The 22,303-nt window shown below is 51.9% G+C and overlaps 1 protein-coding gene across 4 annotated transcripts in view; it reads right to left on the reverse strand.

The window, feature by feature from the left end:
- The window catches only part of ZER1 (zyg-11 related cell cycle regulator), a 30,157-nt gene that overhangs the window by 2,603 nt on the left and 5,251 nt on the right, over window positions 1-22,303 (reverse strand). For 2 of the 4 annotated variants that reach the window (XM_019970974.2, XM_070799377.1), the window contains exons 2-15: window positions 16,125-16,375; window positions 14,693-14,843; window positions 13,833-14,269; window positions 13,392-13,568; window positions 12,019-12,133; window positions 11,727-11,873; window positions 11,213-11,386; window positions 7,777-7,992; window positions 6,814-6,855; window positions 6,535-6,654; window positions 5,546-5,661; window positions 4,736-4,924; window positions 3,594-3,691; window positions 872-974 (exon numbers count right to left, since the gene is read on the reverse strand). In XM_019970974.2, the coding sequence (XP_019826533.1) occupies window positions 872-974; window positions 3,594-3,691; window positions 4,736-4,924; window positions 5,546-5,661; window positions 6,535-6,654; window positions 6,814-6,855; window positions 7,777-7,992; window positions 11,213-11,386; window positions 11,727-11,873; window positions 12,019-12,133; window positions 13,392-13,568; window positions 13,833-14,269; window positions 14,693-14,843; window positions 16,125-16,282 (2,243 nt within the window). In that variant the 5' untranslated portion in view covers window positions 16,283-16,375. Of the gene's footprint in view, window positions 1-871; window positions 975-3,593; window positions 3,692-4,735; window positions 4,925-5,545; window positions 5,662-6,534; window positions 6,655-6,813; window positions 6,856-7,776; window positions 7,993-11,212; window positions 11,387-11,726; window positions 11,874-12,018; window positions 12,134-13,391; window positions 13,569-13,832; window positions 14,270-14,692; window positions 14,844-16,124; window positions 16,376-16,990; window positions 17,170-22,303 lie in introns of those variants that run through there. The other 2 variants (XM_070799378.1, XM_019970975.2) reach the window with 2 other exon arrangements.

Raw genomic sequence — 22,303 nt, forward strand, 5'->3', positions numbered from 1 at the left:
CTGCCCAGACACGCTGGAAAAGAAAATCTGGGGTAGGCCCTGTACATTTTTAACAATCTTTTTAGGTGATCCTTTGGGGAGATTAAGTTGGAGAACCACTCATTTTTACCATTCACAAACTCAGACAAATCTGTCAATTAAATGTTTAAGCAGTGCCTTTTGCCAAAAATAACTGCAGAAACAGCCAGTGAGTCCTTCTCTGGGGAGACTCTGAACTCCAGGCGCCGCCCCCCCACCCCACCATGACACTTTCTATTCTACACTGTCTTTAGAAACAGGGTAAACTTAACTACGTCCCCTTCTAGAAGGGATCCTGGAGGAAGCACGGTTGTCACTGATGATCGCGATACGCAGCGCCCCTAAGGGTCTTTCTCGTGCACTGATGGCTGTGAGACTCCAGTAGATGATAGCTTAGACCCGGAAGTGAAAGCCACGGTGCAGTGGAAGGCCTGTGTCCAGGACCTGCACGTTCAGAGACTTGTGCATTCTGCCCAGCCTTAGAACACGTTTTACCACACTGTGTCCTTTCTTTAGTTGGAATGTCTTTGGCCAAAAATAAGGACAAATTCTGACCTGACTTGCTAATGCCCAGGGATGAGAGGACGGGATTTGTTGGGAATAAAGGAAAACAAAACTTACAAATGCGGGCAACGATGCTGTTCAGAGCATGATCATCTAGTTTCTGGCCACGTGGTGGCCATTACGACACTCAGGGAGGCCCCAGCTGGACATCAGTATGCTGTCTGCCTCCACTCTCAGCTCTGAGTCGCCCCTGGGAATGTTAGCCATTCCCAACCACGAGAGGGCCCAGCTGTGTGCCCTTGGCTCCCCCAAGTCTAGGCTCCAGGCAGAAACACTGCCAGTCTCTCACCGGGCCATTTCCTTGGTCTCCTGTCGCGCGGTCGCCATCTTGATCATGTCCCTCAGGAGGGGCATCCCACCTTCTTTGATCAGCAGAGGGCAGTACTTGTCCGCTGTGGGGGGGGTGGTGAGGGCAGACAGCACGTGATCAGGGTGGGACTTCTATTAGCCTGTGGCCCCGAAACCCTCCCCTGCTCTGAGGACGGCCCCCCTAGGACGGGAGATGAAGATGTGGGCCTGAGTGAGGGCGCGGCTGCAGGAGCCATGTTGGCCCGGCCCCAAGGCCAAGTTCCTGAGGCCACCTGGGGGAAGTGAGGGGTGAACCCTTGGGAAAGGCTCTTCCCTTCGCTTAGTGGTGGCATTTCCCCCCAAATGTCACCCACTCCAGCCCCTTCTATTCTCTGAGAAGTGTTTGTAAAAACAGGGACTTCCTAAGCACTGCCCCCGGGGTGTCTTGATTCAACAGATTCAGGAACCTGTATTTATGTGCACTTTTAACAAAATATCTCCAGGGGATTCTGGGACCCGGGGCGGAAACTACCAGGCCTGCCCACCAGAGAGCTTCATGGTTCACTCCCACAAAGAACATTCTAGGGCTCGGGATCCAGGGCTGTATAGACACTTCAGGGAGAACATGGGCATTTCAGTGGCTTCTAGCAGCTGTACAGTATACTATGATATACTGGAACTATTTTTTATCATCTCCATTTAATGATGAAAGAGCTGAGGTGCAGGGAAATGAAGTAGCCCACTTGAAGTCACTCGAGAGGCCTGTCTGAGAGAGTCCTGGCTCAGAGCTCTTCCCACCTGCCACGCTGCCTTTTTGAGGTAAGGTGCTACTTTTTAGTAAGACTAACCTCAAGGAATAATAAAAAAAATTGGCTGAGCTGGTATGTGCCAAGTGCTCTTCTCGGCATTTTACATGTCTTATTTCACAGCAATCCTATGAGGTAAATACTATTATTAGCCCATTTTAAATATGGGGAAAATGAGGCCCAGAGAGGTTGAGAAACCTGCTCAAAGTAGCACAGGCAGTCTTCCCCCAGGGCCTGCCTTTTTTTTTTTCTGGTTTGTTTATAAATGTTTATTAAAATGGAAAGCTGTTTGCTCATCTCTCCCATGAGCATCCATCCAGCTGCCTGTCACCTGGTAAGGTATGTGACTGCTGCTGTCATAAATGCTTTTGGAATCTTCAGAATAACAACGTATCTGCTTTTGCTTTAAAAAAGTCCTTGTTCCATGCCTTGCAAGCCAACTCTTCTCTTTCAGTTCAGTTCAGTTCAGTCGCTCAGTCGTGTCTGACTCTTTGTGACCCCATGAATCACAGCACACCAGGCCTCTCTGTCCATCACCAACTCCCAGAGTTCACCCAGACTCACGTCCATCGAGTCAGTGATGCCATCCAGCCATCTCATCCTCTGTCGTCCCCTTCTCCTCCTGCCCCCAATCCCTCCCAGCATCAGAGTCTTTTCCAGTGAGTCAACTCTTCCCATGAGGTGGCCAAAATACTGGAGTTTCAGCTTTAGCATCATTCCTTCCAAAGAAATCCCAGGGCTGATCTCCTTCAGAATGGACTGGTTGGATCTCCTTGCAGTCCAAGGGACTCTCAAGAGTCTTCTCCAACACCACACTTCAAAAGCATCCATTCTTCGGCATTCAGCCTTCTTCACAGTCCAACTCTCACATCCATACGTGACCACAGGAAAAACCATAGCCTTGACTAGACGGACCTTTGTTGGCAAAGTAATGTCTCTGCTTAACCCTTCTCTTTACACCTTTATATAAAAGGTCTCCCAAATGTTCACTCCAAACAAGCTATCCATGGATAAACACATATATGCAGGAACAAAACAAGTTGGTCTGAACACATCAAAGTTTCAAGTCTACCCCCTTCAATTTCCACCTAATTCTGCGGAGGGCCTGCACTCTCATCCCCTCTGCCTGCCAGTTAACAGGACTGAGTGGTATCCAGGCACCAGGGCTCAACACTTTCCACTGGTTCTCTTTTCCCATCAACCTTATGAAATAGGCATTATCATCTCCATTTTACAGAGGAGAAAATCAAGGCCCAGAGAGATTAAACTACCTGCCCAAGATCACAGAGCTAGCAAAGCAGAGCACTAGGGGAAGCCTGGCCTGCCATCAGAGTCTCTTAGTGCCATTCTCTCCTTCTCCTCTCCCTGAAAGGCACTGAGCACAGGACTCGGTCCAGGCTCTTCTCAGGGAGGGCGGGGCACTCTTGGAGAAAACAAGTGAGAGTTGTTCTCAAGTTCTCTCCTGTCCTCTCGGATGTCTGTTTCCTCAGGGGTTAGTTCTGGTTTGGGTTGGTCTTACCCTGCCTTACAGAAGGCACAGAGATTTTTATTTTCTATTTTTTTGGTTGCGTGGTGCAGCAGGCAAGATCTGTTTCCTGACCAGGGATTGAACCTGTGCCCCCTGCAGTGGAGGCATGGAGTCTTAACCACTGGACCACCAGGGAAGTTGCAGCATGGAGATTTCTGACTATTCACTCATCTGAAGCAGGAAATAGTAAGAAAGCTGCGTGTGTGGGGTCTCTGGATGGGCCTGCCAGGCCTGCTTCTGCCGATGAGGCAAGAGCGAGCCATGCTGCTGGGTGTCCCACTGATGCCAGAAAGAGGTGACGGGGGTGCGCAGACACTGACGCCGGCTCTCACAGCGCTCCCACCCGGATCATCGTGGATGAGGGAGCCAAGGGCCGGGCGGGTACTCACGGTAGACAGACACCAGGTTGTAGAGGGCCCAGGTGGCCCAGTGCTGGCTGACAGGCGAGATGCCCTGGGGAAGAAGGCGGAGAATTGGCTCAAATGACCTGCAGGAAGAAAAATCAAGGTCACTTTTGATGCTGGGCATTGGCAGGGTGCACTGGGGGCTCCTCCTTGCTGGAGGAGGGTCTCATAATGAGCAGGCCAGCAGGATGGAGGGGACACAGTTGGAGACAGGCATATGGTCCTTCAGCCCACTTCAGGCTCCATAAGGAGAGCTCCCTTGTGACAGAGGTCATGAGCATGAGGGAGGGAGGAGGAACACAGATCAGGTGGTGCAGAGATGGCGGCAGGGGCAGGGAGGAGAGCCCCAACCTGGGCCGTCGGGGTGGAGGACACTGGGAAGAGAAGAGATTGTGACTGCACTTCCCATCATGGCCTTCTACACGCCATCTGCAATCATGGTTCAAAAGCTTGCAAGATGTACGTTCGACCTCCATCAACCCCCTCCCCAGGGGGAAGGGGAAGTGATTCTACTTCCTCTCTCCTCTGAACAGACAGTAATTGGAGCGTGGGCAAAGCCACGAGCACGAGCCTGTTCCTCCCGATATGGGTTTTCAGCTTCAGTGTTAATCACTATGCCATGGTCCGGGCGCATATAGAAGTGACTCAGTTATACAGTAGGGAAGGAGACCCATAGCTGCGACTGGAAATTCAGTCACGTGATAATAAGACTTGATGCCAGCTGGACGGAGGTAGTTAAATCTGTACACAGAAAACTGCTGGAAGGAGAGACGCCAGAATGTTAGGGGGATGCTCTTTTCAGGAATGAATGGTTTCTGTTTGTTTCCTGTTGTTTATGTATTTTCTCCTTTTTTTTTTCCTCTCTCACAACTGAACATGGATTGAACACCTGTGAATGGCAGGCTTAGCGTACACAGGTGCTGATGTGAGGGAAAAGGCACCAAGCTGAAGAGGTGAGGTATGCGCCTTTACGCACACACCTCATGGACCACATGTGGGCTTTCCATGGACCACACCTCAGTTATAAAGACCCAACTCAGGACTAGAAGGGCAAGTAGTGCCGACCACGCCTCCTTAGGAAGGAGCGGCCTGTCCCAGCACTGACCCCACGTCCACAGCCCCCGCACCTGTAATTGATGTTTCTCCGTGAGTTGATGTCCCAGCTCTGGATGGCTGCCCACATGCGCTCCTCCACCTCCTCCCGCTGGGGTTCACAGATGCCCCAGGCTTCGGGCCCATCAAACATGATGTGGGAGAGGACGCCGCAGGCGTTGTAGGAAACCTCAATTCCATCTGCCTTGCTCTCCAGCAGGTTGCTACCAAGAATGGAGAAAAATGGAGTCCTGATCCCCAAGGCCCACTTCAGATACAGGCTGCTGACTCCAACTCATAGATTAGATGCCAGAGAGACTATTGGTTTCTTTATCACTTATTATCCACACCAAGATAGCATTTTTTTTTTTTTTGGCTGTGCTGCACACCTTGTGGGATCTTAGATTCCCTTCCAGGGCTTGAACCCAGGCCCTTGACAGTGAAAGTGCTGAGTCTTAACCACTCAACTGCCAGGGAATTTCCCATGACTTCTTTTTCATTAAAAAAAATTTTTTTTTGGCCATGCTGTGTGGCATGCAGTATCTTAATTCCCTGAAACAGGGATCAAACCCACACACCCTGCGTTGGAAGTGTAGAGTTCTAACCACTGGACCCCTAGGGAAGCCTCCCCCAAATGACTTCTAAAGGGAATCTGAGGTCATTTAAGATATCGCTACAAGGGGACCATTTATGGCGGGTTCAAGGGATAAGAAACCACACCATACAGTGAAGGTGACATTCTTAACAGAAACCTAAACTGATAGCAGTTGCTACAATTGAGCACTGATTAGAGCTCTGAGCATCCTGGCAGCCAAGGCGAAAAGGGAAAGGAGCAAAGTACCAACCTGAAGACGCTGATGAACTGGGAAGTCATTAGCTGGGGCCGTAGCTCCTTCACCTCTGCCACATTCCCCAAGAGTCCCAGCATATTCCGATGCAGCTCCTGCTTCTCCGGGAACTCCTGGCAAGATAAGAGCCATTGGGTCAGAGCAGTGAGTACCTGATTTGTGTCTGATGCTGGTGACCTGGAAGCTTTATGAGCACCCATCCAGCCATTTCTGCTGGACAAAGAGAGGGTGCAATATGCTGCCCTCCTACCTCGTAGTACACCTAGGACAGTGCTACGTATACACTACAAGGGATTGACATGGTGGGGCTCCATGCCACAGACTCAAAGCCTGAGTGCAGAGCTGACCTATAAAATTATGAATGGGACAAACATGATTCTATTTATCAAAACTCAAAATATTAAGCTTCAGGGAATCCTTTTGGAAACTAGAGCAAGAAAATAATGAGTTTTAGGATGAAGAAGTCATCCTACTGGACAGAATTCTGTCCAGCTGACACCCCAGTGGACTCCGGTCAGACCTGGGCAGTTGGGAGTGACCACACTGAGAGAGCGGTTTGGGTTTTTCCTTGGAGTGTGTGTTGTCTGTTAAGTCACTTCAGTTGTGTCCGACTCTGCAACCCCATGGACTGTAGCCCACCAGGCTCCTCTGTCCGTGGAATTCTCCAGGCCATACTGGAATGGGTTGCCATTTCCTCCTCTAGTGGATCTTCCCAACCCAGGGATCGAACTCATTTATGTCTCCTACGTTGGCAGGCAGGTTCTTTACCACCAGCGCCACCTGGGAATTCCCTTGGAGGGAGGGCTCTAAGAGAGGCCCAGCCAGGCCGTCTGGGTCAGGGAAGACCTCCACAGCACATCCTGGGCTGGTGGGTCTGAGTGGGCCCCCACTGCCCTTCCATTGGAACCACGGGGAGAGGGTAGCTGGGGGACCTAGGGAAAGAGGAGAGGCCGAGTGGGGTCCGGCTGCTGCTGGAGAGGCGTTACCTTCAGGCAGTCCAGGAACAGCTTCATGCCGTTGAAGTTGAGGAACATCTCGCAGTTGTCGGGCGTCTCGTCTGTGATGTTCCACAGGGCGCTCCAGGAGAACTCCATCACCTGATCGCACTGAAGCGGGGAGAGGGCTCAGCACAGGTGTGCCGGGACGGGCCCACAGGCACCCGGTGAGGGGAGTGTTCCCTGGACACAGGCACACACCCCCAGGGCAAACCAGTCCCCTCTCAGCCGAGGGGAGGGGGCGGGTGGCTCCACGAAGATTTGACTTACTATCTTGTCCAGCAGCTTCTTCTGAATCAGCTTCAGCATGGTCTGTGGGCAGAGAACAGAACTTGAGGGGGGCGGGGGGACCAGGGCTTCAAGAGCTACTGTGTCCTCCCAGAGCCAAGATGGAGGAAAGAGTCAGTTACTCCATTCCTGTTAGTACCTCCTGACGAGACCACATCTGCCTCTCTAGGCACTACCCTGGTGGCCCAGTGGTTGGGAATCCGCCTTCCAAAGCAGGAGACGTGGGTTCGATCCCTGGTTGAGGAACTAAGATCCCATATGCTGCAGGGCAACTAAGCCTGAGCACCACAACTACTGAGCCTGCAGCAGCTAGGAACCAACACAGCCAAATACATAAATATTAAAAAAAAAAACAAAAAACCTGCCTCTCTATTTGGGAGGCTGTTCGAAGAAGTGCAACCCACAGACCTGGTGCTTAGCATTAGGAGGCCTGGCTCCATCTTGACCCGCCCCGCTTCGGGCACCTCCCACCCTGTGGACTTCAGCTTCCCCAGTGATGATTGAAAGGAGACTGGAGGTGCCTCCCTCATTCTTCCCTTCCCTTCTCCAGCAAATATTGATTATCTCCCCCATTGCGTGCTGGGCCCTGTGCTAGGAAGTGCTGAGTCAGGATGATGGAAGGATGTTGCATGGTGTCTTTCCCCATGGAGCTCACACCCAGGGAGGAGGCTGATGTTAAACAGCTAGTCCCTCAGATACTTCTTTAATCTCATCTGGGAAGACTTAACAGGGGCACCTGGTCTGAGCAGGCAGGAGTACAGTGGGACCTCCCGGGACAGTGGAGAGGCTGGGAGAGAATGACAGAGAGTTCTAGGTGGAGGAAATCTAGGGTCAGAAGCAATGTTCACTGCTAGGATGTGAATCCCAAATCCACCCTTTCAGCAGCGGGGCTCTGGAAGAGAGAGGGAGGGGAGGAGGGAAGGGTAGTTCCCCCGCTACACGCACCACAACAAAGCCCATCTTGCCCACGGCCTCCTTGTGGTCGTTGTCCACCTGGCAGACCAGGGCGTTGCACAGGTGCACGGCGATGCGCTGGATCGACTCGTCCTGCCGCGTGGGGTTGAGGATGCTGAGCAGGAGCTCGTTGACGCGACGGTACTGGAACTCCAACTCCTCCGGGATGCTGAAGTTGCAGAGCGTCAGGCAGCAGTTCCGCTGGACCTGGGTGAGGCCAGGAGACAAGTGGAGCACAGTCAGGGGTGGCCCTGGAAGCTGGACCCGAGAGTCTCTCTAGAAGTGTGGGATCGTCCAGAGCTGTGGCAGTCCAGGAAGGCTTTCTGGAAGAGGAGAGAGACTAAGAGGCCATTTATTTAACATTAAAGAAAAAAGTGAACTATAATATACAGAGTGGTGGGTGTAAAATACCAAGGAATAGTTTTGCAAATAATTAAGCAAGTGAAATTTTCAGCAACCATGGAACCACCATCTGGGTCAGGAAAAAGGACACTGCCAGCAGCCAGAAGTCCCCGTATGTCCCTTCCTAATCATAAGCCCTCCCTGCGAGATGGCCCTATCCCGGCCGTTGCATACGAAAGATTCTCTAGCAACTTGTAGCTTCTTGTCCCACTGCAGCTTTCTGAGATCAACCACGTTGTCGTTAGTAGGTGAAATGCATTTCTCTTTTTTTCATTTGCAGTGTAGAATCCCAATTGATTCATCCAGCCCACTGCTGGTGGACATTTGGGTAGACTTCGGTGTTTGGCTACTTCATGGCAGCCACGTGTATGGGCTCCTCCAGGGCCACCCACAAGTGGGGTGGAGCTTCTGGGCAACAAGGTGTGCATGTCTTCAGCTTCACCAGGTTAACTCCAGAATGTTCTCACAGTGGCTGTACCAGTTTACACTCCCACCAGCAGCACAGGAAAGTTCCGGTTGCTTCACCTCCTTGATTTCTTTTTGTGTTATCTGTGGGTTATTTTTTTTATTTTCATAGTATTCTCAGCACATTTTTCTCATAATTTAACTTCCCACCATCCTTTCTCATTAAATACTGGAAGTTCACCACACTTCATTACTTATGTAAATTAGAGAATATTACCAACCCGGGTTTGATCCCTGGGTCGGGAAGACCCCCTGGAGAAGGGAATGGCGATCCACTCCAGTATTCTTGCCTGGAGAATTCCATGGACAGAGGAGCCTGGTGGGCTATAGTCCACTGCGTTGCAAAGAGTCGGACATGACTGAGCGACTAACACTGCCGAACCCTTGTTAACTCTGTCCTTCCCCCCATGATATACACACATTTTTGGGGAAAAAATTATTTTAAATTATAGAAGCAATACTTACTCAATGTGAAACATTCAAATAACATTATCCAAGCAGAAAGTGAAAGTCCCTCACTTTATTCTTCAGAAGTAATCCCTTTGTGCACCAAAAGTTTGGTGCACAACCATCAAGATTCCTCTCCCATGGAAATAGAAATATGGGGAGGGGAAGGGTGAAAGGGGTTTTATCCACGTTGGTCCAGAAGGTCTCTTCACTTGTCCACCCACAGGGTCATCCCTGTTTCCATGTTAGGATGTACAGATTGACCATCACATCCCATAATGTGAGTGGATCTAACACTACTTTGCAGGGCCAGGCCCCTATCGTTGAAAGCTTTTGGTTTCCTCTGACTTCTATGTATCAAAAAGGGTGACTGTGTATATATCTTTCCTTTATGAATATCTCTGAACTGTGGAATACCTAGGCCAAAAGGTAAGTGCGCTTACAGTTTTGCCAGGTTCTGCCAGCTGCCCCATGAAGAGGCTGTCCGATTCATACCTCACCTGTGGAAATCGGGAATGTGTTCTTCCCCTGGCCTTCGTCAATGGGTATCATCAATCTCCCCAGCCAATAGTGGTTTTTGTTAATTTCTATTTCTTTGAATGAGTTTATTAATTTGAAAATCTTCAACTAGCACCCCGGGACCTCCCTGGTGACCCAGTGGTTAATCTGTGCTTCCAAGGCAGAGGACACAGGCTCAGTCCCTGGTTGAGGAACTGAGATTCCACATGCTGCATAGCACGGCCAAGGGGGAAAGAAACAACCCTTTTACCTGATGATAAATTCTATCTCAACAAAGGAAAAAGTCTGGAGTTGGGAGTCAGTGGGAAAGGGGGCCTCCTCATTCCTGCAGAGGCTGCATCCCCACCAGAGCCTTTCTGGAGGACGATGCAAGAGTATATACCAAATGCTTTAAAAATACACAGGCCCACTGCTCCAGCCATTCTCCTTTTAGACAAGTCTCATAACAAGCATGGCTTGCTTACATGTATTCAGCAAAGCCTAATTTGAAAGTGCAAAACATGGGGACTTCCCTGGTGGTCCAGTGGGTAAGATTCTGAGTTCCCAATGCAGGGGACCTGGGTTCAATCCCTGGTCAGGGAACTAAATCCCACATACAGCAAATGAGATCCCACTTAATCACAACTAAGAGCTGGCATGTTCGAATTTAAAAAAAAAGAAATAACAAAACGTTAACAGCAACCTAAAATGTTCAACCGTGGGGCTGACTCAGTCAGTGCAGCCCACGAAGTCAGGGGAGCCTCTCCCACTACTCCATGGGGATGGAGCTTGGCCACGGCCTCCAAGTCCCCAGCAGAGTCAGCACCAGGGCAGCCTCTCCCTGGGGGAGGCGCTGCACAGGTGCTGACATCAACAGTTGGGAAGCTGAACTATTAAAACCAGCTGCCCCGGGGGAGGAGCGCTAGGATTGGCACTTTCACTTTCTAGTTAGTCTGAGACATTTTCTGTTACTTAAATTTGTTTTCCAAGCATCAGGGAGCTCACTTTTTGTCATCAAGAAAAGAAACATGACTTTTCAAATTTTGTTGTAAAGTGTTTGTTGATATGGGAGATATTCATATTCACAAGATGCTGCTGAAATGAAAACCCATGTTATAAGACAAACAGGGTGGTCCTGTTTACTCAATAATTACGCATAGACTAAAAGCCAGAAGGATGTTAACGGTGGCTATCTCTGTGTGCTGAAATTATGGCTTTCCCCCCCCTCCTTTATACCCATAATTGTAATTTTTCTCCAGTAAAAACTTGATTACTTTTAAAACAAAAGCAGCTATTGAAAAAAAAAAAAAAAAACACCCACCCAGCAGAGCATTACTGGGAAGAAGGGCGGAGGAACAAGCAGGAGCAAAGGCCTGGGGCCCTGGGGGAGGGCGGGGTGGGAGACAGACTCGGGTGGGGCCAGCTCAGGGGGCCCTGAATGCCCGGTCCCAGAGTTTGGGAGTGATGCCCCGGGAAAGGGGGGTTGGGAGGGGGGCGGGACAGAGCCAGGAGAGAAAGGGGGAGAGCAAGCATGGCATCCCAGGGATCGGCGAGCCTGTTGGCAAGGCCGGGACACAGGGCGAGGGGCCAGAGCGGGCAGCGGGCAGGGGCTCACCGTCACCTCCTGGTAGGACTCCATGCCGTTCAGCACCACCTGGATGACCTGCCGGCGCAGCCTGACGCTCTGCTCTGAGCGGTACTCGGAATTGGTCAGGTAGAAAAGGGCGGCGCTGCCGGTCACCTGGATGTTCTTGTCATACTTGTGGCACTTGAGGGCCGTGATGACCAGCTGTACCAAGACAGGGCACGGGCCGGGGGTTGGCCAGGCCTGCCGCATGTATGCAAGGACAGGCCTGGGGTGGGGTGCGGGGGCTTGGACAGGTCCTCTGGGGCAGGGCTCAGCCCGATCCTGCTCCCTGAGGGCAGGAGTTGGGGTTGGGGGACAGAAACTGGGGTCGGCCATGGTCCTGGGACAGGGTCAAGGCTGGGCCAAGGGAGGTGCTGAGAGATGGGGTTGGGCTTCGGGGGGTAGGATGGCCAGTATCCTGGGAAGGAGGAGGGGGATGGTTGAGGAGATGGGGGAGAATGAACTGGAGACCCTTGGAAGGCCCTCCAGGGTTGGTGCTGACCTTCAGGGCCCGCAGAAGTTGGTTGCAGCGTTCGATGCGTGCGATGTCGAAAAGCAGGTTGATGGCCCGTGAGGTGATCTCCGGCCGGTGCTCCGTGTAGGCCTCGATGGCGTTCAGCACCTGCTCCTCGTTTTTGTCACCACTCACCTGGAGATGGAGGATGCTCAAAACATCCCGGAAGTGGCTGAGGGGCAGGATTTCTGATCCTAATTCTATCTCTAATCCCAGGACAGACACCCCCTCCCTTGTCCTGGGGCGCCCTGGTCCTCCCCTCCCTGTGCCCCCCTCTCACTTTGTACGCCGGAATGTGCGTCAGGCGGCACAGGGAGGTCTCGAAGAGCCCAAGGAACTGCAGTGGCCTCTTCAGGGCCCGGAAAGGCATGATGCTGCTCTTGGAAGGCTCGATGCTGAGGGGAGAGGGTGCTGGCATCAGTGGTGTGGGGCCTGTGGCTGCCCTGGATTCAGCACAAAGGAGAGCCTCTCCCTGGGGGTGGTGAAGCACATTTCCTTGGGACCCTCTGCTAGGCCCTCTAGCCTTGTCTATTTTTCATTTTAAAGGCATAGGGGACTTCCCTGGTGGTCTACTGGTTAAGATTCTGCGCTTCCACTGCAGGGGGCACGGGTTTGATCCCTGGTCAGGGAACTAAGATCCCCCATGTCTCGTGGTGTGGTCAAAAAAAAAAAAAGGCAGGAGACAGACATAGACCCCACCTCTTGATGGGAGGGTGACAAGGTCACATTGTAGAGAACACGTGGGATGGGAGATAACTGTTGCAGCCAATCCTGCTTGCCATTCCAGGGAGGGCGTGTCACCTTTAGGTTCCCGCAACAGCCATGAATGGACATGCCCATCAACCAAACTCCATTCCAGTCTAGGTTGGGGGGAGGGCTTAAGACCAACGACAGTAACGGGGGACATATGTATACATACAGCGATTCACTTTGTTGTATAGCAGAAACTAACCCAACATTTTAAAGCAATTATACTACAATTAAAAAAAAAAACACACCAGGGACTTCCCTAGTGATCCAGTGGTTAAGACTCTGCCTTGCAGTGCAGGGGAGATTGGTTTGATCCCTGGTTGGGGAACTAAGATCCCACATGCCCAGATGCTGCAACTAAGACCCAACACAGCCAGATAAGTAAATAAATATTAAAAAAAAAAAAAAAAAAAACAAAGACAGCTAGAGGGGGTTCTGAATCAGCTCTCTCACCCGACCAACCCGGGGTCCAGCCTGTCAGCAGTTAACACCCAACGAGTGGTGGGAACGGCAGCCTCCCGTGAACACCACCACACGGCTCAGCCCATTTGAGTGCTGCAACCTCCCAGTCACTCCCCGTGCTCGTACCTCCAGCCTTTGCACATGCTGTTCCCTCTGCCAGAGCGCCGTGGTAAACGTCTTCTGGCAAACTCAAGAGTGAGCTTTCGGCACAGCCTGGATGCCTTGCCTCCTCCTCCTTCCTTCTGATCCTTGAGGCCACTCCGGAGCCCCGCGTTGCCCCTACCGCAGCCCCAGTGATAACCTGCCTGTCCCCACTAGCTCATACCCACTCGAGAGGGCCTGATTTATTTCTTCCTCGTCAGCACGGCACTTGGCAGAGGGGTGCCTGGTCAATGCTTGTTGGATGGCACCCACTCGCAAACAGGGCAGGTGGGGCCCCACCTGGTCTGTCCTGCTTCCTCGTCCATCTTGGAGATGCTGCAGTTCTCCAGGATCATGTGGCCGGAGATGTCCAAGGACATCAGGTTCCCCAGCTTCTGCACGAAGAGGCTCAGCACCTTGCGAGTCAGCTTGAACTTGTAGTAGCTGGAAAGGCGGTCTCGGGAGATGTCCAGGTGTCTGGAGGTTGGGGCGGGGTGGGGGTCACGGGTCAGGAGCTGGACGCAGACTGGGGCTGCCTCGTAAACTCCTGATGCTTCAGTCCGAGGTCCCTGCTATGGCCGACCCAGGCGCTCTGAACAGCCCTGATCCAGCCGGAACAAGGGGCATAAAGCATGGGACTGTCTCTTCTAGCCCCATGTGCTCCCTGGCCGGGGGCTCAGGAACCTTCTGGGACTGCCGACCCCCACCTCCCCGCAGCAACCCCGCAACCTCAGAGCTCACCGCAGCTTGTGCAGCTGGACGATGACGCGGATGTGGTCGTCCGACAGGTCCATGTTGTAGAGCACGAGGGACACCAGGCTGTCTTTCCACTGGGTGAGGAAGGCCGCATCGCTCGTCTGGATGCCCGAGAGGTCCAAGGCAGCCAGCGAGTTGAGGGGCCGCAGCAGGGATTCAACGGGGACCCCGTCGATCATGCGGCCCAGGTTGAGGAAGCGCAGGCGGCTGAAGCCCTCGAAGGTGAAGTCCTTGACCAGCACCTGGCAGGTGGGGTTGACAAGGCACTCGTCTTCACAGCCCCCGGGGTTCTCCTCCTCGTAGAAGATGTTGGCGCAGCCGAAGAGGCTCAGGGATACCAGGGTGTGGCTGAAGCTCCTTAGAGTCTGCAGGCTCTTGGCAGACAGCTTCTCACAGTTGGTCAGGTACAGCTCCACCAGGTCCTGGCGGCGGGTACAGCCCCGTCATCACCTCCGCCCACGCCTACCCTGGCCCTGGGCCACAGGTAGGATTGGGGAGGGGTCTGCACAGTAGGAAGACCCTGGCGGCTCAGTGGTAAGATGCCTGCAGAGCAGGAGCTGCAGGAGATGAGGGTTCGATCCCTAGGTCAGGAAGATCCCCTGGAGGAGGGCATGACTACCCACTCCAGTATTCTTGCCTGGAGAATCCCATGGACAGAGAAGTCTGGCAGGCTACAGTCCATGGGGTCACAAAGAGCTGGACATGACTTAGTGAGTACACACGCATGCACTGCACAATAGGAAGGGCGCTGGTGGGGCCTTGGGATTCCTGCTCCAACTCCCTGCCTGCCTGTCTCGGGGCGGCCTCCCGTGGCCGTGCCCGGGGCCTGAATGACCGGGTCTCACCTGCTTGCGAATGGCCTCCAGGTCCTGGTCTTGCACCAGGTCCTCGCGGAGGTGGATGCGGGTGAGGCGGGTGCTGCGGGGATCGGAGAAGAGGCTGAAGAAGCTCTCGTGTGGTTCAAAGTTGCAGGCGGCGTTGACCAGCTCCACGTACCTGGGACGGAAGGAAGCCTGGTTCAGGGGAGGGCCCCTCGCCCTCCCTTCAAGGCCCAGCACAAGCCTCCCCTGCCAAGACTTCCCTGATCATCCTAGCAACAACCTCCATCTCCTCCTCCTCATGGTACCTGGTTGGATCCTGAGCACCTGACCAGTGAGTTTAAGGGTGGCCCCAGGACCCAGGAGTCCAAAAGTAACTGGGGATGAAGGGCCTCTTATCACTGGCAATCCCAAGCTCTTCCCCCCTAAACTGTAGACACTTCTGTAACAAACACACACGTCTGCACTCCCTGTCTTCTTTAAGCCAGCTTCTGATTCCTTGATCAGCCCCTCTCAGGACCCCATCCAACAGCAAGACTGAGCCGAGGGGTCTGGAGCTCTGAGCTGGGTATAGGGCAAGCACTCAGTAATAGTTCTGCTGAGATACCAGTGGAGGCAAGAATCCTGGCCTGGTGGGAAAAGCTGTGGAGTCAAACACTCTAGAATCTAAATCCTGGGTTGGATGTTCACTACCTGGGCAACTTCACACAAGTAGCTGAACTTCTCCAGACCTCAGTGCCTTTACCTGTAAAATGGATGCACCTCTGGTCTGCACAGTGTCTAATCTAGTGCCCAATCTACATTAGATACTTAGAACATTTTTAACGAGCTGGGCTCTTGGGTCACACACAGGTTCCCACTTTTATAGGCAACTTTCTGGGCTAAGTGTTTCCCTCTGGGGAACCTGGACCGAACCCCGAGCAGTCAAGCATGGATATTACTCTTCTAGGAGTCTCTACTAGTGTGGAGTTCCTTGGAGAAGCCACAGAGAGCGTTTCCGAATGATCTCATCCCTGTTCAGGGGTCAAGCAGTCAGGCACTGGTGCGTAAACATGTAATACGTGTTCAGGTTCACAAAGAGACATGTGTGCACAGGCACACATACACACACACATGCATGGACACGTGCACACACACACACAGGACAGCAAGCAACTCCTCCACTTACATAAGAAGTTTCTACATCCTCTTAATCCAAACCGGCAGTTTCACACTCAAACCTGCCCTGTACACCAGAAACCCACGTGTGGGCACACACATTCTTTTACACGCACACCCCGCCACACACATACCAACATGTGCAATTACAGCTTGATGGATACGGACAGGTATCCAGTGCTCTCCTGCACCCACGGATAGCCACGTGTGCGCACACCCCCAGAGACACACGCGGGACTCCCAACCTCTCCGCACATACCCATGCCAGGCTTGGGCCCCCCCCAGCCCTGCGCCTGCTCACTCGTTGACGAGCCGGTCACAGATCTCGCTGGGCAGGAAGATGTCTGGATGCAGCCGCAGGGTCTCCTTGTCCAGCAGGCAGCCCAACGTGCCGTCCAGGTTGCGCAGGCAGAAGTCGGTGCAGAGGGCCATCAGGGACTCGGGGGTGTCGGACGCCATGCTGGGGGCCGGCAGGTGGGCCACACAGGGACGGGGCCCCCAGGGGCAACGGTGACGCTCTGATAATCACAGGATCATTGGCAGAGCTGCGGCCTGGGGAAGGGGAAAGAAGCTAAGCGAGCCACGGGCAAGGGCCAGGACCCCAGCTGCCCTGGGTCCATCCACTCTCTGAGTAGTAAAGCTGAGGTGCCTGGAAGGCACATATAAATTGAGCAGTTTAGGGACTTCCCTGGTGGTTCAATGACTGAGAATTTGTCCTCCAATGCAGGAGACACGGGTTTGATCCCTGGTCAGGGAACTAAGATCCCACAAGCTGTGGAGCAACTGAGCCCGTGTGTCACACAACTGAGCCTACGCTCTAGAGGTCACAACAAGAGAGAGGCCCGCACGCCAACATGAAGACCCAATGCAGCCAAATAAATAAGCAAAAATTAAAAACAAAAAAACACAAATTTAGCTGCTTAGCAGGGTCGGGGCCCGGGACTCCTGCCTCCTCCCTCCCCTGCCCCCCTGCCCCGCCCCGCTCTGATGCGCTACCATCTACCCATGATTTGACCTGTGCAAAGAGCAGGGGGCCTTGTCGGAGCATCTCCGTGACTTCCCAAAGTCTGTGGGCTGAAGTCCGTGTTGGGGATCCAGCACTTGGGTGGAGCTGACAGGGGCTTTTGCTAACTGCTACACTGGGGTGTCCGCTACTGTGTCACCTACCCTGTCTAGAGCTGTCATGGTGGGGACACTAAGTGTGTGCCAGGGTTTAACAGACAGGGCATCACTGCATCTCACCGGATACGATTCGGAATGAGGGCTCCTCCCAGGGGGGAAATGCAGATACATGACCACAGAGAAGCTGTACATTAATGTTCAGCGTGGTATGATCCCGAAGCGTCAAAAATGGAAACAACTCAAATGCCCATCAACTGACGAATGGATACACAAACACGGTATAACCATGCCACGGAATTACTCAGCGGGAGCAAGGTGCTGATGCACGCATAACACTGCACCCCGAAAACGTTCCGCTAAATCAAAGAAACCAATCACAAAAGGCCACCTAAGGTATGATTGCATTTGCATGAAATGTTCGGCCAAACCGGCAAACCCACAGAGACACGGGTAGATCAGCGATTGCCTGAGGCTGGAAGGCTGGGGGCTGGTGCAGGGAAACGGGGAGTGACTGCTAAGGGCTGTGGATTTCTTTTTAGGGGTGAAGAAAAATGTTCTAAAATTGACCCTCGTGACAGTTGCACAACTCTGTGAAGAGACCCAAAACCCACTGAATGATTTACTTTAAACGGATGAACTGGATGGCATGGGAATTACAGCTCAATAAAACTGTTATTAAAAAAGCAAGGTCGCGTCAGAGAAACACAAAGGCTATATGATTTCACTTACATGTGGAATTTAAAAAATAGAATGAACTAGTGAATATAACAAAAGAGAAACAGACTCACAGACATAGAGAGCAAACTAGTGGTTACCAGTGGGGAGAGGGAAGGGCAGGGACAAGACGGGGTTAGGCGGGTAAGAGGTAGAAACTGTCAGGGGTAAAACAGTGTATAAGGATACATTGTTCCAACGTAGGGAAGACAGCCAATATTTCACAGTAACTCTAAATGGAGTGTAACCTTTAACAATTGTGAATGAGTATGTTATACACCCGAACATACAACAGTGTACATTAACTATACCTCAATTAAAAAAAAAGTGGGGACTTTCCTGGAGGTCCAGTGGTTAGGACTCCATGCCTTCACTGCTAAGGCCCCAGGGTTTAATCCCTGGTCAGGGAACTAAGATCCCACAAGCTGTGTAGTGTGGCAAAAAAATAAATTAAAAAAAAAAAAAAAAAATGAGGTACAGTTAGGGAGTTTGGGATGGACATGTACACACTGTTATATTTAAGATGGATAATCGACAAGGACCTACTGCATAGCACAGGGACCTCTGCTCAATGTTATGTGGCAGCCTGGAGGGGAGGGGAGTTTGGGAGACAATGGATACATGTATATGTACGGCTGAGTCCCTTTGCTATCCACCTGAAATTACCACAACATTGTTAATTGGCTACAGTCCAAAATAAAATAAAAAGCGTAATAAAAAAAAATGGAATGAAGTCTCCGAGAATCTTCATGATCTTGAGGTAGGTAAAGTTTTCTTAGAAGGACTCATTAGATAAAAATGATAAACTGATATGCACTGAAGTGAAGAACCTTCATTCATACATACACAAAAATTAATTTGAGATGGACCACAGACCTGTATCTGTATGTGAAAGGTAAAACAAACAGACTTCTAGAAGAAAACACAGAAGTATATCTTTATGATTTTAGAGTAGGCAATAATTTCTTAAGTAGGTCACACACACAAAAAACCCATAAAGAGAAACTGACAAATTGGACTGCCTCAAAACTAAGACTCTTTTCATCCAAAGGCGCCATTAAGAGAGAGAAAAGACAACTCACAAACCAGAAGATGTTTCCAATACTATATCCAACAAAAGACTTGTATTCAGAATGTATAAAAACTTCTACACATCAGGACACAGAATCCAATTAAAAGAAACAGGCAAAGGACTTGGACAGGCATTTCATAAAGGATAAAGAAACAAAGAGTAAACATAAGGAAAAGGAAAACCACGATGAGATACCATTCTGCAGCCATCAGAACGGCTCCACTGGGAACAACACAGGCAACACCGAGCCTGAGTGAAGCTATGGAACAAGAGGAGGCCACCCACACTGCTGGTGGGCGTGTGAACTGCTGTGAACTGCGAGTGTAACTAGCGAGACACTATTACCGCTGAACACACACACGTTCAGTGTTCAGCAGCTCCACTCCAGGTGTCCAGCCACCAGCAAGGCAGGAAAATGTTCATGGAGAGACAGACAGAATGTCTACAGCAGCTCTATTCCTAACAGGACAGAAGCCGAACGTCCAAACAGGAGAATGAAGATTACGGTCGACTCACCAACGGCACACTGCACAGCAACGAGAACGCACCGCCTCTCCACAGCCGGGATGGGCCTCGCGGTGCTGAGCGAAAGGAGCCAGACGCAGAAGATGTATACTCATACACTGAGTGAAGCCACTTGTCTTTAACTTCCTTATGTTAAAAAAGATAATCTGGGAATTAACTCCCTGGTGGTCCACACTTCCACTGCAGGGGGCACGGGTTCCATCCCTGGTTGGGGAACTAAGGTCCTGAATGCCATGTGACACGGCCAAAAGAAAAAAAATTTTTTTTTAAAGAAGGAAAATCTAATCTGTGGTAGCCGAAGTCAGGACTGTGGTTGTTCTGGGGGTCTGGCTGGGTGCTGAGAAGCTTCTAGTCCCTTATCTGAGTGCTGGGCATACACGTATGTGCACTTTGTTGATATTCAGAGAGCTGTCTATTACGACGTGTGCACTTCTAAAGATATATATTGCAATTCAACAAAAAAGAAAATGGCCTGGACACCAAAGAGGTCCACATTTAAAAGGGATTCGGGATCCGGGTAAGTGATATTCCAACTGACTATGCATCTTCAGCTACCATAAGTGGCTAAGAGAGAATGAAAACGGAACCTTCAACTCCAAGTGGAGTGAACAAGACAGGAAACAGTCAACCATTTATAGACCCAAGGACAGTCAAGAATTAGTCCCAACCATTTTCCTACGACAGTCTACGTCAGAAAGGGGGACAAAGGAACTTCCCTGGTGGTCCAATGCCTAGGACACTGAGATCCCAATGCAGGGGGCCCTGGTTTAATCCCTGGCCAAGGAACTAGATCCCATACGACACAACTAAAAATCCTACATGCTGCAAGGAAGATGGAAGATTTTATGTGTCGCAACTAAGACTCAGAGCAGCCAAATAAACAAAGATCAAAAAGAAGCAGGAGCAGGGAAATAAGCAAAATGAATCTATGGTGTTAGACGTCAGGGTGGTGATTACCTTTGGAGGAGGCAGTAATCAGAAAGTGGCAGGGGTCTCTGGGTGGGCTGGGATAGGTATGTACACTTGCGGAAATTCAAACTGTCTGCTCAGGCTCTGTGCGCCTGTCCTAGTCTATAGTATCCTTCAATAGTTTTTGCTTTATTTTTTCCAAGTGAAGGCTCTGTGGTTAGACACAGCCATGTTTCAATTCAGTTCCACAGTTCACTTGTAAATTATTTAACCTCTCTGGTCCTCAGTTTCCTCATCTGGAAAATGGGGACAACAATCCCCACTGCACAAGATTGTTGGGAAAAACACCTCATCTCAGGTGTGACACAACTCAGTGCACAAGTGGTTATGACCCCACCTTACAGAAGAGGAAACTCAGGCTCAGAGACAGGGACTGTCCAGACTGGGACAGGAACCTCATCTTTTGGACAGCTCTGCAGGAGGTGAGGCCCCCGCATCACCCCTGGCTTCTTGGAGCCTCTGCATCCACATTTGAGGCTTCTGGTCTGCTCGGGAAACCGAGTGGGTGGCCACAGAACACTGAGCCCTTTGGAATGGCCAGTTCTAAGTTCTGGCACCACTGGTGACTGTGCTCTAAGAGCTCTGGAGACAGGCCAACCCAGCTTCCAGTCTCAGCCCCACTGATTGAGGGCTGGTGAACTTGGGCAAGCGTCTTCACTTCTCTGTGCCTCGGTTTCTTCTCTACAACAGAGAACACCATGTGCAGATAACAAAGCAATATAGCGAGGGCTCAGCATGGTGCCTCGCACACAGTAACTGCTCACTAAAAGCTTTTGCATCACCATCACCATCACCGTATCACCCCTTTCTCCTGCCTCACCTGCCCTGGTTCCCAGTGCAGGGTCTGCTCCCCCCAGCTCCAGGCCCCTGCTCCTCGGGCCTGGGTCTCCTGCCACCAGGCTCACCGTGCCAGCTGTTCTACTGGTGCCGTGACACCCTTGAGGAAAAGCACAATAAACAGGCAGCCTGGGCCCTGCCTTCCCTTGCTTGCGCTCACTCTCAGATCTTCAAGAGGGCAGCAGCCTCTTGCCCGGGAAGCTGGGCCCAGCGTGCGCACCGCTGGCAGGGCCATGGATCCTGCTGGAAACTGCCGAGTTCATCTCTTCAGTCACTCAAGGCCTCCAGAAGTGGAACCAGCTCTGCAGCCTGCTCGCCGCCTCCAACTCCCTACTCCAGCCACACTGGCCTTCAGTGGCCTCCTGGCAATGGGCCAGAGGCACAGGGTCACCTTCAGACCTTCAGTCATCCACTTTCTCCCCTAAACCCCGTTCCCAACCCCCAAAACACATTCCTGCCCCTCCTCCAGGAAGCATCTCCCAACCGCTCCAGCCCACACTACCTTTGAACTCTACTCAGCTGATGTCTCCAAACCCTCAGGCCTTAGTGTTGCTTCCTCTGGGAAGCCTTCCCTGACCTGCCCAGGGTTCTCAAGCTGGCTGCCCCACGGGCCCTACCACAATTAACATTTTGAACCGATGCTGGTTTAACAATCCAGCTTCCCTGCCAGCCAGCCAGCTGCTTGAGGGCAGGAACCAGGCTGCCTCTTCTCCTATCCCTGTACTTGGCCCAGGGTTACTGCCTATCAGGCACGTCTTGGTCTTCGTGCAGCACATTGGTTCTACAGGGAGACAGACACCCCCACCTAAGAAGCACACAAACCCATGCCACTGGGCCCCGTGCTCTGAAGGAGAGGGTGGTACCTGGGGCTCTGGGTGCCCGAGCCCCAGGGGACCTGCCCTGGGCTGGGGAGTCAGTGCAGGCGTCCTTGGAAGTGACATTTCAGCAGCGACCCAAAAGATGAGTCATAGTTCACTCTGGTGGCAGGGAGAGAAGGGAAAGGCATTCCAGGAAAAAGGATAAGATGCTCCCAGACTGAAAGGGCAGAGGGTGTGGGGCCCTGGCACCACAGGCTCAATTCCACGACTCCGGGCCGAACAAAGGCCGCATGCCCCATGTGGGCACGACACGTGTGTTGCAGGGTTTCAGCACAAGCAGGGAACCTGGGGGGCAAGGCATACTCTCGGATGCTCCCTGCCTGCTGTGCCCGGGACAGTGCCAGCACCCAGGGGGCAGAGCAG

The sequence above is a fragment of the Bos indicus genome, chromosome 11 (assembly GCF_029378745.1).
Source record: "Bos indicus isolate NIAB-ARS_2022 breed Sahiwal x Tharparkar chromosome 11, NIAB-ARS_B.indTharparkar_mat_pri_1.0, whole genome shotgun sequence".
Classification (NCBI taxonomy): Eukaryota; Metazoa; Chordata; class Mammalia; order Artiodactyla; family Bovidae; genus Bos; species Bos indicus.